At 41.4% G+C, this 17060-nt stretch overlaps 1 protein-coding gene across 3 annotated transcripts in view; it reads left to right on the top strand.

Moving 5' to 3' along the window:
- Nucleotides 1–17060, top strand: part of LOC131688517 (uncharacterized) — a 37413-nt gene that overhangs the window by 14679 nt on the left and 5674 nt on the right. For all 3 annotated transcript variants that reach the window (XM_058972816.1, XM_058972815.1, XM_058972814.1), the window contains exons 3-6: nt 6564–6956; nt 7015–7305; nt 7411–7893; nt 7963–8060. In XM_058972816.1, coding sequence (XP_058828799.1) covers nt 6564–6956; nt 7015–7305; nt 7411–7893; nt 7963–8060 — 1265 coding nt within the window. The remainder of the gene's footprint in view (nt 1–6563; nt 6957–7014; nt 7306–7410; nt 7894–7962; nt 8061–17060) is intronic.

Below are 17060 nucleotides of genomic sequence, written 5' to 3'. Positions count from 1 at the left end.
CGTACCTTTGATATATTTGAATGTTAAGCCCTGAGCAATAGTTTAGTTGAACCTTTCATTGAAGCTGCAGTTGCGCTGGTTCACGCTTCCTTGAAAATACGACTGGCTTAGTTTGCTCCGTAGAGAATTCAATATCTAGCTAGCGAGCTCAAGCCGACAAATTGTCCAAGGTATCTTGCAATGGTCCTTGCAGATCGACAGCTTTGGACCATACCGTCATGCTGCCTTAGCGTTCAGGACTTGGTAAGACATTCGTCAATACCATTCACGTAGAAGTTGTAGAGTAGGGGCTAAGACATTAGCCCTGGGGAAGATCCATGTAGCCAACTCGTGATGTCGATAATTCACCATGCACTTGTTTTTCAGACAACAGGTTTAGCAAAAAGTTTTTTTTAAATCGGAAGACCATGCTGGTGCAACTTCTCAGAGAATTGAATTGAATTAAAGACCCCATTAATGTCCAAGGAAACTGATGTCATCTGCTGATCAGAGCAACGTTGAGAGTTTGTTGAGAGCAACGCAAGACAATCGTTCGTCCCTTTGCGTTTGCGAAAGCCAAATTGTGTATCTGACAGTTATTTGCTTCGATCCAATTGTCGAGGCGGAATAGGATTATTTTCTTGAAAATTGACAAATGGAGGTCATCGCAACCCAAAAATCAAGAAAACCAGCCTCCGTCCACAACTCCACATCCGAAAGTCGTTTCGGATACAGGACAGCATCGCAAGCGGTCGAGACGAGTTGTGGACGGAGGCTGGTTTTCTTGATTTTTGGGTTGCGATGACCTCCATTTGTCTTTAGTCGTGAGGGACAGTGTTACCCTCAAGAAACTTATTAAATAAATTCAACGAGCGTCTCTCGGCAGATTTTTCAACAAGTTGAATTTGATTCTGTCTGGCCCTGGGGCTTTATTGCTATATGATCAGAGAGCAGGTGAGAACTCTACCATCGAAAACAGTGCTTCGTTCGCGGTATCGTGAAGCGACGCGGCGCGGTAGATTTTTTGTGCCGAGGTGGAACCCGGACAAACCTTCTTGGCGAACTCGAATATCCAACGGTTTGAATATTCCACGCTCTCGTTAGAACTGTTTCGGTTTCGCATACGTCGGGCCGTGCCCCAAAGAGTGCTCATCGATGTTTCTCTTGTTAACCCGTTGACAAACCGGCGCCAGTAACTGCGTTTCTTAGCTTTCATTAAATTTTTCATTCGCTTTTCTAATATCGCGTACCGTTGATAGCTAGCCACTAACCCATCATTCCGAAAGACTATACGCGGCAGCCTTCCCCCGCGTGTACGTCTGAATACTCTTTGTTCCACCACGGGTTGGGAGAATGTTTTTGGGTGTTTGCACTTGATACTCGTTTAGTCTGAGATTGAATCGGGGTATCGAGAATTAAGTCGGACAGAAACTTGTACTGTGATTACAGTCATGATCGGCAGATGACCTCCACCGTGGGGAACAGACATTATCTTCCAGTTGCAATCTAACCGTAGCGAGGTCGAGCATAAAGATATGTCCAGTGTACTTAGGCTAGGGATCCGTGTCATTTCCCCTGTGTTTAAAATTGTCATATGAAAGTTGTCGAAAATATCTTGAATTGTCGAAGAGCGATTATCGTCGTACAGTCAACCCCATCCTGTACCGTGATGGGAGTTGAAGTCTCCAAGAAGCCATTGTGGTGAGAAAATGAGTTCAATCACGCTGCAGAGGCTTCAGTGCCCCATCGTGACCCTTGGAGGAATGTAAATAGAGGCAATGCAGAGGTCTTAACTTCAATGCATGATGTCGAAGGAAGCATGATTCAATTGAAGGAATAGCATGTTTTATCCCTCCATAAGAGTCTTCTCGGTCCAGACGAATAATGTTCAAATTGTGAAAGTTTATCTTAATATTAGAAGTAAGCCGTGTTTCGCATAGGGAGTTATTGCTTCGTGTTTCGCATAATGCTTCTTCAATTCCACTGTAAAACAGTGATCAGATCCAGGATTTCGTTTAAAAAATTAGTCATTGTAGGATATGATCGCTGTAAGGAGGGGCCATTATTCAGCCAACTGCTTTAAGAACGTTTCCATTGTTGGTAGAATAGCAACCAACAAGCTTTTCAGAAGATCGGTAATATTGAAAGCTGTGATATCCAGTCCACAATGTTAGAAAATTTCAGAAGTTCCATTTCGGGTTGAGTTTCTGACTGTAGAATAGGAGCACTTGGGATTTTTAGTGCCCCGGAAAGTGCTGGGAATTTCTGGTTGTGTTTCAGTTTTCCAAAACCAGGAGGGGTTATCGTCGGGTTTTGTTTCAGCACTTCTTATTGACGTAAGGTTTTTATTTTGTACTCCTGTTTGGGACAATCATGGGCTCTTGCCAAAGAATACCCCTCGCAAGAGTTGTAAGAAGTATTATCGTCAGTTGGCAAGAGTACATACGGGTTTTCAGAGCTAAGTGGTGCAGTTTCTGCGTAAGAGTTTCTGGAGCGATCTTTAGTTTATCCGTGCGCTGTTCGTGCGTTGAACATGTCAAAAGTGTATTTGGATTCTTTCCACTGTAAACACACTTTTCAGCAGCCTTCCTGCAGGGATGATCCACATGGCCTTACTCACACTTGCCGCACCACAGCTAATTGCTACAGTATAGGTGGTTGTTTGTCCTAGCTGTTTGCAATTGGAACAATGCATGACCCGCGGTATAAACAGACGACCAGGTAGACGAGTCCCCTTCACTTCAACGTGGTTCGGCAAAGCGGATTCGGCGAAAGCCACGCAAAGCGAGTCTGATGGGTAGTATTTCCATCAAAGGTTGACATTGAGTGCAATTTCTAGTACTCCAATATCTTCACTTGTTGAAGGTCAGAGTTCCTAACGTAACTGACTCCGTCTTTCATCAGAACATCGACAGCTAGACCCGCATGTATAGAATTTTTTTTTGAAAATACAGCTCTTGGACCAAACTTTTTTTTCTGGAGAAGGAGGATCAGATTTATTATGAAACGTTTATACTGAAGGTTAATTTGTGGTACTCTAACCGTTGGTCGGTGAGAACCCAATACTCAATATTTATTGTACAGCTACTAGAAGATACCATACACGCTGGTTGATATCCCACCATTTGTGAAAAAACAAACGTCTACTGTGCCAGAGATTCGCTTGACACTGCAAGGACCCACGATATTCCGTTCGCGTCTTGAATATTCCAGACCCTTCAGGACCGGAGATACGTCATGATTTAGAGATTTTTCTATTATCAGCCACCTCTTACGCCATGGGAGCAGAAGCGCAGTTGATCAATTCTTTGCTGAGATACTTCAATTAATTGGATACCATACACTTTGTTTTGTCAGGAGCCAGGTAATAGTGTGATCAAATTCGTAGTGGACTACAGCCATCCTCACCTTGGATTGAGGCAGAAGTTTTAGCCCACAGTCGATGCCAGCATAAGGTCCAAATATCGTCAGTAGACTCACGTTGAGGCATGAGATACGATACCAGTAATTAGCTGGAAGCGTTACGGCTGTGTGTGTCTTTTTTGTATATTAGAGCTTGTATCTGTCTTGTCTGGCACCAAGCCTGTCAAGTTTATCCGAATATTAGACCCAATTCCTATTCTTCGTATTGCAACTAGAAGCTAGTAATGGACCAATGGGAAGTACGCAGTGATAGATTTTGTAGTCTTCCGTATAAATCTTATCTTCCATATAAACAGGGGTCTTGATTCTAGCACTATCATACAATTTTAGGTTGTTATACAAAATGAAACCCTGCGTAGGTTAGTATGTTGAACATCAGTACTGAGTGTCTAATATGATGGAGCTGAATAGAGGTGACTTCCGTAAGCATTAACTTCATTTGCATCTTTATTAACTTCGCAAAATAATAAGGATTTCTTGTTTGTCAGACAGATTCTGTCACGTTCGCCCGAATGACATTCGCCCGAAAGCCATTTACCCGAAGGACATTTGCCCGAATGTCACATAAACCCGAATGTCATTCACCCGAATGTCACGAACACCCGAAAGACATTCGCCCGAATGCAACATAAACCCGAATGCCATTCGCCCGAATTCCATATACCCGAAAAACATCGAAATGACAATCGAAAAAATTTAATTTATTAAGATGAAATACAAATTTTATTACATTTGATGCTATGAAGAAATTAACACTAAAGCTATATCAGTCAAATAGTTAATCCAATCACCTGGTTTGTATGATTTAACTAGGGTGAGTGAGTCCTTTCGTGAGTTCTTTTTAGACTTTTTGCTGTTGGCACCGCTTGTAGTGTACGTAAAACATACGTACTAGGGTTTTTTTTCTCTTCAAGCTGCAACTGTCTCAACACACCATAGAATTTCCACGGCTTAACAAACCGTTCCATTTATTGTGCTAGTCTTCCACATTATTGGTGGTTCTAGGAATCTTTGTCGATACATTTTCGAAAACTGACCACGAAGCGGGGGGCAAAGAAGGGTTATCGAGAAACTTTTTGATTAGTTTCCTTCCTACCAAAAATACAATTTTTACTAATGTGATCCAAAAAATCGTCGAGAGCCTTTGGACAACTTTTCCTCAATTCTTCGAGTGCCATTGGAATACCTTGATGGGGCAAGAAAGCCAAGGCAACAACTTGTTTGTAAATTAGTTGTATTCGGTGATCTTCCGAATATTTTGTTTGACGACCAAGTTGTTTTATTTTTCAGAAAAAACTTTGGTTTAGATGGAAGAATCATCCGTGAATTAGGTGGAAGAATCATCCTGTCTCGAAATCCAATATTACGTAGAGAGCTATTTGGTATATAGATTCAAGAAATTGCTCTGGTTTTGAAAGAAGGAATCAACCCTTATGTTTGAGTATACCGGGCAGACGAGTGGATCAACAGTTTCTTTGCAAACTTATTTGGCATGCAGATCCAAAGATGTTTGAAAGAAGCAATCAACCCTTAATTGTGGGAAAAGAGCTGCTCATGTTTAAAAAAAGGAATCAATCCCCAAGTGTGAGTAAACCGGGCAAAAGAGTGGATCACCGGTTTGATTGCGAGGGTTATTTGGTATACAAACTCAAAGTACTGCTCATATTTAAAGAAGGAATCAACCCCTATATTTCAGTAAACCAAGCATACCAATGGATCACAGGTTTGCCGAGTAGGGACCTCCGCTTCGGTTCCTCGACCTCGGTAATTGTGGCAAAGCCGCATCACACTAGCTTCGCTACGTAACATTTATGAACTACTATTTACTAACGGTGTTGTGCCAAATGGACTTCCACCATGCAAGATATAATTACTAATTTAATTGATTCAATTCGCTAACGGAGCATCTTAATATATATTTACCTCGGTCGATGGTGTTTCCGAAAGATTTCTTATTATTTTGTCCGGTTTATCACAAGATTTCACCGCTCGAGCTGACAACTGCGTCCTATATGCATCAGTTTGCACCTGAAGAGCATTTGTGGCGTTGGCAGCAGAACCTCAATGACGTCGGATAGTACACCTAAAGCGATGTCGCATAGCCACAGTGGTCAGTGTACGGTTGACTAATGTGGCTACACCACATCGCTTTCTGGTGCACTGTCCGACTTCGCTGCCGCTCGGTCGGCTTTAAACTAGCTATAGCCCCTATGTTTGAGTAAAACGGGCAAACAAGAGGATCACAGGTTTGCTTATAACTCCGGCGACGGGTGGATCAACGCCTCGTCTAACGGAACCTCAGCGGCTTTGCGCCGCTTCGAATCCTTGGCCTCGGATATGCGGCCAAGCCGCATCACACTAGCTCCGCTGTATAAGCTCACTTGTTATTGTTTAGTTTATTTAGGTTAAAATACAGTTTTAGTTTAGTTTATTTAGGTTGAAATACATCCTTTTGGCAAAAAACCGCATTAAAGTCGGACTTCTATCACTAAATTCACTAAACTAGACAATTACCGATTTTATATTATGCTTGAGTGAATGTGGTATTCGGGTTAATGACATTCGGGCGAGTGGTCCATTCGGGTTGATGGCATTCGGGTAAATGGTCCATTCGGGTTAGTGACATTCGGGTAAATGGTCCATTCTGGTAAATGGTTTTCGGGCGAACGTCATTCGGGTAAATGACTTTCGGGCGAATGTCATTCGGGCGAATGTGATAGAACCGTCAGACAATGTACATTAGATCAAGCGACTGACGGAGCGTTGAAGCCTGGTTTAAAAAGTCACTTACAGAGTGATCCATTTTCTGCAGCGAAATTTTTCAAATTTGACCTACCGATGCTCAGAGTTCGCTCTTTCAATTGCTCGGTTATAGCAACCGATTAGACTAGAAGTAGTAGGAAGCAGTCTGTGTCAATTATGTAGGTGTTTACAATCACTTTAAGCAATATCTGATATTGATCCTTCATTTTTTCGTTATTCTGTATCCGTTCTTATCAACGCCAATTATATCAGGCATTCGAAACAATTTTTCACGTATAATTCTTGGCTTAACTACCAGGGAGCATTGTGGCAATTAGCTAATAGGGGATCGAAGGGGGGGCTTGTAAAATATGGACAACTATGTCATCAATCTAATTAACAATTGCCAATGATTTCAGATGAAAAGTTCAAATCATCACGAGGAAGGAAAAGTTACACAGCTGTTGTCAGTGAGAACAGTGCCCGCAGTTACATTGCGGCGCATCCATCGGATTTTGGCTACACCGCCTCGAAAGACGATACCCACCATACCGACGTGAGCAGCGAAGATCGTTCGCAGAATCAATCAGAGGGCGGCAGCAGCACACCATACTCCAGCGGTCACTCCACTTATTCCCATAGGGCTCATACGCGTTATTCCAAAAGTAGTCACAACTACTATCACAGTAGTGGAAAATCTTACCATGGTAATCACTACGGAAGTAACAGCTATCATAGAAGTAGTTCATACTCCACTCAATATACCGCCGATGCCAAAAACGAACAAAACGAACCTGTTAGCATAAACGAAGGTAATGTTATATTCAATTGTAATTGGAATAAAATCTATAACTGGATCAATCCTTCCAGATGAATACACGAAAATAACTACTCCCCGTCAGGATGTACTTTTTAAGAAGGGCTACCTGTCACGGCCGAAACGACACACCACGGCCACATCAACGATGAGCGATAACGGGGCTGCCTCCGTTAACGGTACCACTGATGGTAGTGATACCGCAACTGGTAGTGGAAGTGTCTCCACCGCTGAATCGGTTACGTCCGATACAACGTATCTAACCGAAGGGCAATTCATGGAATATCCCACCCCGTACCCTTATTTTGGTTATTTTGATCAAAGTGGAGTACTTGTAATGAACGGTGAGTGAACATGTGTTTTTATGTTGTCTAACGAGAAAATAAACAGTAGTTACTGCCACTCCCAGTTCCTCATTGTGCTAACAAGAATTTCTTATATAATTTTAGGCTTCGCCGTTGATAACAATGGCTTCTCATACATGAATGGCGGTCAGACTTATATTTATCCACCAAACTATCACTGTTCGGCCACGCTCGATACCGGCGGTCAAGTGGATGTGGAGCAAGTCAACGATGTTTCAACCCCAATTGATGCGTCCGAGGTACCACAAGCCACGGATTCTGATAATAGTCCTATTCCTGTCACTGGTGCTGATCTCACTGAAAACGTCGAGCAACAACTGGTTGATGCCGGTATTGGCTACTATGAAGCTAGCAGTCAGCAAGGCGACGGTGCATTTTCGGTGCCCAACGAGGCCGAAATTGAACAACCGGACGGCGAGAAGGAAGTGACATTCGATAGCTTAGATCCTAATGTAGCGCTGCAGACGGTTCTACCGCCGTACGGAAATGGTTATGATTATGCTCAATTTTATAATGCCTACTATTACCCTGGCTGTGTTATGGCACCGTTTCCTGTGCTTGAAGATGGTACGAAGGAAAACTTTTTTGATGCAAACATGATCAAATGAGTGACATTTTTCATTTGCTTCTTTTCAGCGGTGTATTACGAACAACTTGGTGTCTTGAGTGAAGAGGAATACGCGAAGCAGTTCAGTTTCAAAAAGCGCAAGAAGTGGTACAGGAGCTGGGAAGAGGTTTGTATAAAGAAATATTTGATGCTCTTAGGGTCTACACTCTCGCCTAGGATTTCTACACCCTCGCTTACCCCTTAAGCCATAGCACAGCTTAGCTGACTTTATATACATATACTTATCTAACATGCACGCAATTTTGTTGTAGCACGTAACCTCCAAACTTCTTTACTTCTTCGGAGCGGCTTTTTCAGTCGTTTTTAATCGTCTCAGTTCGGCCATGCTGGATGCCTAGATTGAAGGCCGCTCCTTTTGGGTATGTAGCGATCGATATCATAACCAATGTTTTGAATTGGAAATCATCATTGTCGAGAATTTCGTTCCAGTGGATATTGGACAGGAAGTCAAAAATACTATTGTAGTCGGCTCTTCTAAAGTTATGGCTGACGGTGTCAGAAATATTGCAGTCATGCTTTACACGAATCACTTCAAGCATATTATGCAACAATCTTCACCAGGGGGAACGGTGCTGCGGTAATTTTTGTCGAATGGTCACACTTGTTTGAAAAGCAGAGGTCGCCGATTCTGTCGCTCTCGTTCGCAACGCTATTCGTTTGGCGCAGCAGATTAAGACTGTAGCAGTCAAGCAAGCTGGTGATGCCAGCATGGCAAGATGACAGTTCGGGATCTGCGAACATAAATCTGTCAGAAGCAGAGCGGAGAAGTTGAAACCACCAACAATCAAGATCTCATCAACCGGGCTTGCTTGAGCAGAGATCCATTCCAGTGCTTCAATGTGTGCATCAATCAATGTCAGATCACGAGTGCAGTCCGGTGGGAAATAAACCACACAGAGAAAAAGTGCGTAACCAGTCAATTTGATTCGCACCCACTCCTGTTCGACACACACCCCCAAAATATCCTCAATCAGTTGCGCTTTCAAGCGATGATGGACAGCCAGAAGCACCCCACCGCCGGTAGTCCTGAGACGAGTACGAAAAACATCGTAGTTGGTACCAAGTGCTTGCACTGACAGAATGCTTTCGCTAAGCCACGTCTCTGTGAGGACGATCATATCGAAGCATTCATCCGAAACTAGCTACTAAATAATCATCGATTCCTGTGTTCATACCACCGACATTTTGATAATATAATCAAATCAAAATCAAGGTTCGTACTTTCCGTACTCACCGTTCCTACAAACCGGACCGAGACGACTGGCAACCGCTGGCTGTAATCGCTCGACTGTGGTGGGGGGATCAGGGGCTTCCAGTTGCAGCGTGTCACAGTGGGCGATGAGTCATACCAGCATAGATTCCCATTCCCAATAGACAAAGATCTTTAGACCGATCAGTCTGACCTCCTTCCTGCTTAAATCAGTGGAACATTAAAACGACCACTACATTCGGGATATTGGCTTAAGCGAGCACTCGCTGCATGTAATGCAACATGCGTATTAGCCTATTACACAATATGTTTACAACATTGAAAATGATTTTTCGCAAAAACAAGCTCAGTAGTTTTTCTTTACAATGAAGGTGCTTTTGACAACGTGTCTTTCGAATCCATTTTGAAAGCAGCACGCGATCATAGCATAGCGTAGCATATACGATCGTGAGTGGCTGTACAATGATCAGCTAATATTTAACAAGATATCCACCATACCATGCCTCAATAAAAAAACATTTGGGATTAACGCTTTTTCTTCATAGTGGAACAAGCATCACAGTGTACACCTGGCCACGTCCTTACAATCGCCGAGGCAGAGAAAGAATGTTAGTTTAACATCTACTAGCGAAAGTGCAGGGAACCCATATCACTTTCATAGATGTTTTTTATTTTGATTATAGAGGTTTTAACCTTAAGGTCATTCGCCTGTTTTCGGGTTTGAGAAATCTCTTTTGGAAAAATCTCTAACCCTATGTTCGAGGTTGAGACTCGAACCCAGATGAGCTGCGTACAAGGCAATCGATTTACCAACTACGCTATGCCCGTCCCCCTTTTTCATAGATGTTTCAGGCATAGGAGTTTCTCAAAGATGATATAGTACAAGATATCCCGCTGTCAAATTCCACGAACAAACCTTCAACAACATCATTATGGTGATTCTAGATCTTTCGAGTTCTCTTTGAATCAGCAGAGCGCACTTGTACAAATTTATTTCAGCGTGCAATTGCGCGAGCATTATTCTAATCAACGATATCTCGAATATTATATTCATTTATTGTTAAATGCAGAAATTACCAAATACTGCTAGTTTTTTTGGAAATATATAGTACTAATAAAGCAAATTATAACGATTTTCGTTTGGAGAACTGTTTGCATCATTCATGAAATCTCCGAGCACTTTGACTGTCAGGTGATTCGCATTTCTAATGCCAAAAGCTCCTGACTCCTGCGGTAGCAGACAAAGGGTTAAGTAGACGGTAAACTCTAAACTTGCTCATATGACCCTTTTCCACGGTTTTCTAAACTTCAACTCCTAGTTCTCCCTTGAGTACTATGGCTCTTAATATTGAAGAATGTACTTCACTTTCCAGTTCCTTGCCAATTGAATGACGTTAAAAACAAAAAAAAGGAAAGTGACTCACTCTTAGTCGTTAATAAAAGGAAGGGGAAAAAAATCACCGGCGCGTCTAGATTTACTGTGAATATTTGAATTTTACGTTTATATTTTCAATGCGCCCTCAAATAAAATCGTAAATGGATGATAATACAGTCGTGATTCGCTGCTTGGACAGTCTTTAACTGGACCGCTTTTTCGTTGGACCCCCGCTAGTTGGACCATTGTCCAACTAAAAAAAATCTCATGTTAAATTTACTTTGACAATATGTCCATCAATTTTTTACACTACTAATGTCTTCTTTGGAGAGTTTCTGAAATTTGTCAGTCGGTCCAACTAGCGAATCAAATTCGTTAGTTGGACAGAGACTGTGGCCCAACCAACGAATCACTATACTGTATAATAGAGTTACTATATTCAGAGTTAGGCGGACACAAAAGCCGGAAAACTTGCAGCTCATATTTCAGGCAGAAAACACTGGCATCCCATGCAAATGTTCAAGCTTTAGCTTAATAATTTCATTGTCGTCGTGAGAAAGAGCTTTACATGTACGAATAGAAAACCTAATCCAAAAAAGATTTCGTTTCTCTGCACTCGATTACACAAGGAAAGAGTAAAATAATTATGACCATAATCACAATACCTTTTCCATATACATCCAAAAAGAACATGTTATGTGACGACATGCTCGATTGGCTCCGGCATTTGACATGTTCAATTGGCTCCGCTCATTGTCTCCACCTAACTATGAATATAGTAACTATACTGTATAACAATTAGATGGAGCACGCCAGGCAAAAGACACAATTTTCGATTGCGCCTACCAATGCGCAATTCGAATATGGTGCAAAAATTTTATAAAAGCATCATGGCCGCCTACTCGTTGTGGCTGATTCATTGACAGAAGAAAAAACGAATACAGATGCATCGATGACGCCTTCTCCTTGTTGCAAATTTGTTTTGTGAAAGTGTCGGCAAGTATTTCACAAGTTTGCAAGTATTTTGTTCTTTATGATACTTATTGCAAAGAAACACTGACAGCTGCTATCCACTATAATATTGAGTTACTTTCAACTAACAGTTATCAAACATAATAGGCCCCACATACTAAATATCATTTAGAATCTGTGTTGTTAATTCGAAAATAATTCTTTTAGTCAACAAAACCAGATTTTACGGTTCGATTAGCAACAACAAACTTGTTTTTTGTGGTCTATTAGCAACAAACCATGGTCTGAAAAATGCTTTTATACTTTTCTACAACTGATATTCAACCAAATAGGTAGAACATTTTTCTTAGACTTGTTACTTATGTTGCTTGGGAATGGTTTCAAAAGAATAGCAAAGATTTCGGCGTAGATCTTTTAGGAACTGACCGAACACTTCAGAACCGAACAGTACTTTTCAAACAGACTCTTTCAGTATACTTTTTTCCAATTTCTACCCGCCATTCTTTACCGATAAGCTTCAGAAGGATGTGTTCCTTTCTCTTTGATGACTTCCCAGTCAAAAAGGGCAAATTGCTGCCAATTAGGGGGCTATTTCAAATGCAACATTTGAGCGATTTGCCGCCGTAATTTTTTTGCCGCCCAACCCGCCCTTAAATCGCCCCCAAATCGCCCACGGAACGCGCCATTTAATCGCCCTTAATTGCCTAATATGAAAATTAAAAATAATACTTATTTTCGGATTCATTGTCTACTCAATATACTTACCAGTATAATAGGTAATCACCACCACCTTATAAGAAGAATCAAAGGTGAAGACTTTATGTCAGAGATCTTGTTCTACTATACTTACACACGATTCCACAATTTTCTACATTCGCTGGCTAAATGAAGTGCACTAGACAAACAAAATGCAAGTGAGAACACACCAACTGTTCAAAAAACAATTTTAAGCTTAAGCCGCAAACATGAACCGCTATGTTTGAAAAACGCAAAAAAACAACCAAGTCCATTTCAGCCGCCAGAAAATTTGTCTAAGTATTGAAATTGCCTTTAAATCGCATTCGTAAATTGCACTTGTTCCTAGGGGCAATTAGCACAGGCGAGTTGAGTTAAACGTCAAACTGTTTAAATCGCCTGACCATGTTCGTCCGCATTTTTTTGACAGGGTTTGTTTGATGATCTTCGCTCTCATGTCGGTGCGAACAGAACGATATTTCGAAATAGATCTTTCATTAGGGCTTAAATCGCAAATGTAAACAAGCTGCGTTTTCGCTATTATGGCTTTATGCGACTAAAATACTACTCGATTGAGGTGAAAATTATTTTAAATGGTTTATCGATCGATTTATAATTAAAGAAAACAAAACGGCAAAACATACATTTTTTTCGAGATTTCGACTTAGGCCCTTCTTGGAATATAAAGGCTAAACTAACATTTTTTGACAAACAAGGTCGATTGGTTATTATTCACAAAATTGTTTTGTAAGCGGCGGTTCTATTATATAAATGATAATTAATACCTACTGTGATCATGTCTACTCGGCGGTTCTTGTACATAAACATTCAAATATTTCGATATTTTCATGAAATTTGAAGAAAAGATGCACGCGCCCTTTCATTTGCATTGGGTTTCTATGCGCCGCTGATCCCTATTAAAAAATATCCTATTTACCCAGCAGGACAGAGTCAGTTTAGCCCATTTACCGCGCCCTTCTGAAAATCATGTTCACGGTTTAGCCCTCTCGCAAATGGCGATTGCTGAAGGGCGAAATCACGACTTGAATGCAAATTGGGCGTAACCATTCTTTTAGTTTCTACCCACTAAAACACATAGCAATCAAATTCTTTGTTATATTGTTATAAGGTTTAACCAAAGATGCTTTGGGAAAAACATGGTCATAAAGTAATTTATACCTACAATAAATGCTAGGTTTAGAAAAAAGTGAAATTTTGACGTCTAGGACACAAACAGTTGGGATATGTGTAGACGATGTTTACGATTCGCCATCTGATTTAACCTCATTTGGCTAAATTCCACCCGATTTAACCTCAATCTCGCACTAACACAACTGCACATGGATTAGTCAATGGGGAGATGATTAGTTCTATGCGAACTCGTTCGATGGCGTCACTGAACTGAAGACTGATTTTTGTTAAAGTGAACAGGGTCTGACAACAGCGACGATATGAGTAGGATAAATCGCTTTCTTTTTATCACGCGTGTACGTACACAATCGTCAATAGTTACAAATTTTCACTGATGGGAAATTTCACGAAGATCCGTTCGAAAATCTTGAAAATCATGACCGACCATCTTAGATTCCAATGAAACTTTACACGCTTCATCGGCGTGGAAAACTAAACATTTTGTTTAAAATGGTGTACTTGCAGCATTTTCGGGACAAAATTATTCGATTATCCTATTTTATACAACAAAGCTATCTGAGAACGAGTTATAGGAAACTAATACTTCTGTACGAAAAATATATGCACTGAAAAAAAGTTGTCATTGTTCACAAAAACAAAAATTTATGCCAAAAATTTGAATTTTATATTTTGTCAACAAAAACCTAAAGAGAAAAGAAACATTTTGATTGCATGAACTTATCGGTAAAAAAGTTTTGCTAACGATAACTTTAGACATGTTTTTAAATTTCATGCTAATTGACAAAAACTATAATTTTATTACAGAATATGATTCTACGTAATCTGGTCTAAGTAATCATTTTAAATCCAAATGCATTTAACAAAAATCGTCCAAAATGCGATAATTGTCGAGATATTTAGAATTTTGTTCCAACAAAAACAATTAATTCGTGTCATTATGCCCTTTTTAAAAGTTATTCGCTAATGCGTGTTGTTTATGAAAAGGTCGTAATAAAACAAAATAACTGTGCTGCTAAAGTAAAAAATTAAAACATTGCGAGAACTACTTCATTTCAGAAATTTTTTGTTATGAGCATTTTGATTTGAAATTGCGTTTGGAATCATATTCAAAAAGAAAACTGTATTTTTGGTTGTAAAATGATTTACAAAAATAAGCCAAAAGTTGTTGTTAAGCCAACTTTTTTATTGAAAGCTTCTCCATGATCCAAATACACTGAAAATGTTTCTTTTACGTCTTTAAAACGATAAACATTAGATTGTTGAAGTTTTATGATGGGGAAAACTGAATAACTTTTAAAAAGGGCATAATTACACGAATTATTTTTTTTGTTGGAGCGATATTCCAAATATCCCAACAACTATCGCATTTTGGAAGATTTTTGTTAAATGAATTTTGATTTGAAATGATACTTTGAATCGTATTCTGTAATAAAATTACAATTTTGTATGTCAATTAGTATGAAATCTAAAAACATGTATAAAGTTATTGTTAGAAAAAATTTTTTACCGATAAGTTCTTCATCATGCACATTTAAAATGTTTCTTTTCTCTTTAGGTTTTTTTTGACAAAATATAAAAAAAATCAAAGAATGGGTTTTTCTATTATTATTTATTTATTAACAGATTAAGGCCGAAGTGGCCTGTGCCGTATACAAAAGATTCCTCCATTCCACTCGGTCCATGGCCGCGCGTCGCCAGCCACGCAGTCTGTGAAGGGTCCGCAAATCGTCTTCCACCTGGTCGATCCATCGTGCTCGCTGCGCGCCACGTCTTCTTGTACCGGTCGGATTGCAATTGGGAACCGTTTTCACCGGGCTATTGTCCGACATTCTGGCTACGTGCCCGGCCCACCGTAGTCGTCCGATTTTCGCGGTATGACAGATGAGTGGCTCCCCCAACAGCTGATGCAACTCATGGTTCATTCGCCGTCTCCATGTGCCGTCTTCCATCTGCACTCCACTGTAGATGGTACGCAGCACTTTCCGTTCGAAGACACCAAGTGCGCGTTGGTCCTCCACGAGCATGGTCCAGGTCTCGTGCCCGTAGAGAACTACCGGTCTAATCAGCGTCTTGTAGATGGTCAACTTCGTACGACGGCGAACTCTGTTCGATCGAAGTGTCTTGCGGAGGCCAAAGTAAGCACAATTTCCTGCCACGATGCGTCTACGAATCTCTCTGCTGGTATCATTGTCGGCGGTCACCAGTGAGCCCAAGTACACGAACTCTTCAACCACCTCGATTTCGTCGCCACCGATGCAAACTCGAAGCGGGCGGTTCTCATTCTCTTTTCGTGAACCTCTTCCTATCATGTACTTTGTCTTCGACGTGTTGATGGCAAGTCCGACGCGCTTGGCTTCTCTTTTCAGTCTGATGTAGGCTTCCTCCATCTTCTCAAAGTTTCGTGCAATAGTATTAACGTCATCGGCGAAGCCAAGTAGCTGAACGGACTTTGTGAAAATCGTACCACTCGTGTCGATCCCTGCTCTTCTTATTACACCTTCCAGCGCGATGTTGAATAACAGACACGAGAGACCATCACCTTGCCGTAACCCTCTGCGTGATTCGAAGGGACTCGAGAGCGTCCCTGAGACACGTACTACGCACATCACCCGATCCATCGTCGCCTTCACTAATCGCGTCAGTTTGTCCGGGAATCCGTACTCGTGCATAATCTGCCATAGCTGATCTCGATCGATAGTGTCGTATGCGGCTTTGAAGTCGATGAACAAATGATGTGTGGGCACATTGTACTCGCGGCATTTCTGCAGTACTTGACGAAGAGCGAACACCTGGTCCGTGGTAGATCGTTCGCTCATGAAACCCGCCTGGTACTGCCCCACGAACTCTCTTGCAATTGGTGATAGTCGACGGCATAGTATTTGGGAGAGTACCTTGTAGGCGGCGTTCAGCAGGGTGATTGCTCGGTAATTACAGCAATCCAGCTTGTCGCCCTTTTTGTAGATAGGACACACGACACCTTCCATCCACTCCTCCGGTAAAATCTCCTCCTCCCAAATCTTGGTAATCACCCAGTGCAGCGCTTTAGCCAGTGGCTCGCCACCGTGTTTTAGTAGCTCGCTTGGTATTTGGTCGACCCCAGCGGCTTTATTATTTTTGAGCCGGCTGATCTCCTCCTGGATTTCTTGGAGATCCGGAGCCGGTAGTGTAATGTCTTCCGCGCGTGCTCCCAGGTGCGTTACCGTGCCATCCTCGTCGTCTGCTGCATCGCCGTTCAGGTGTTCTTCGTAGTGCTGCCGCCACCTCTGAATCACCTCACACTGGTCCGTGAGAAGATTCCCGTTTGTATCTCTGCACATGTCGGCCTGTGGTACGTGGCCCCTGCGCGAGCGGTTCAAATTCTCGTAGAATTTCCGTGTGTCTTTAGCGCGGTACAGCTGCTCCATCGCTTCGCGATCTCGGTCTTCCTGCTGGCGCTTTTTGGTCCGGAAACCCGGGTTTTTCTATAATATAAGTTTTTAACATAAATTTTTGCTTTGTGAAAACTTTTTTTTCAGCGTATATTTTTTCGCATAGAAGTATTCATTCCCTATAACTTGTTCTGAGATAGTTTTGCTGTTTAAAATACAGTAATCGATCAAAAAATTTTTGAATGTGATTTACGCAGAAATGTCTACGCCCTTTTGAAAAATTGCTCTGGTATC

Source organism: Topomyia yanbarensis, chromosome 3 (assembly GCF_030247195.1).
Source record: "Topomyia yanbarensis strain Yona2022 chromosome 3, ASM3024719v1, whole genome shotgun sequence".
NCBI classification, from domain to species: domain Eukaryota; kingdom Metazoa; phylum Arthropoda; class Insecta; order Diptera; family Culicidae; genus Topomyia; species Topomyia yanbarensis.
The sequence above is the reverse complement of the archived record's forward strand: the minus strand, read 5'-3'. Positions and strand labels throughout refer to the sequence as shown.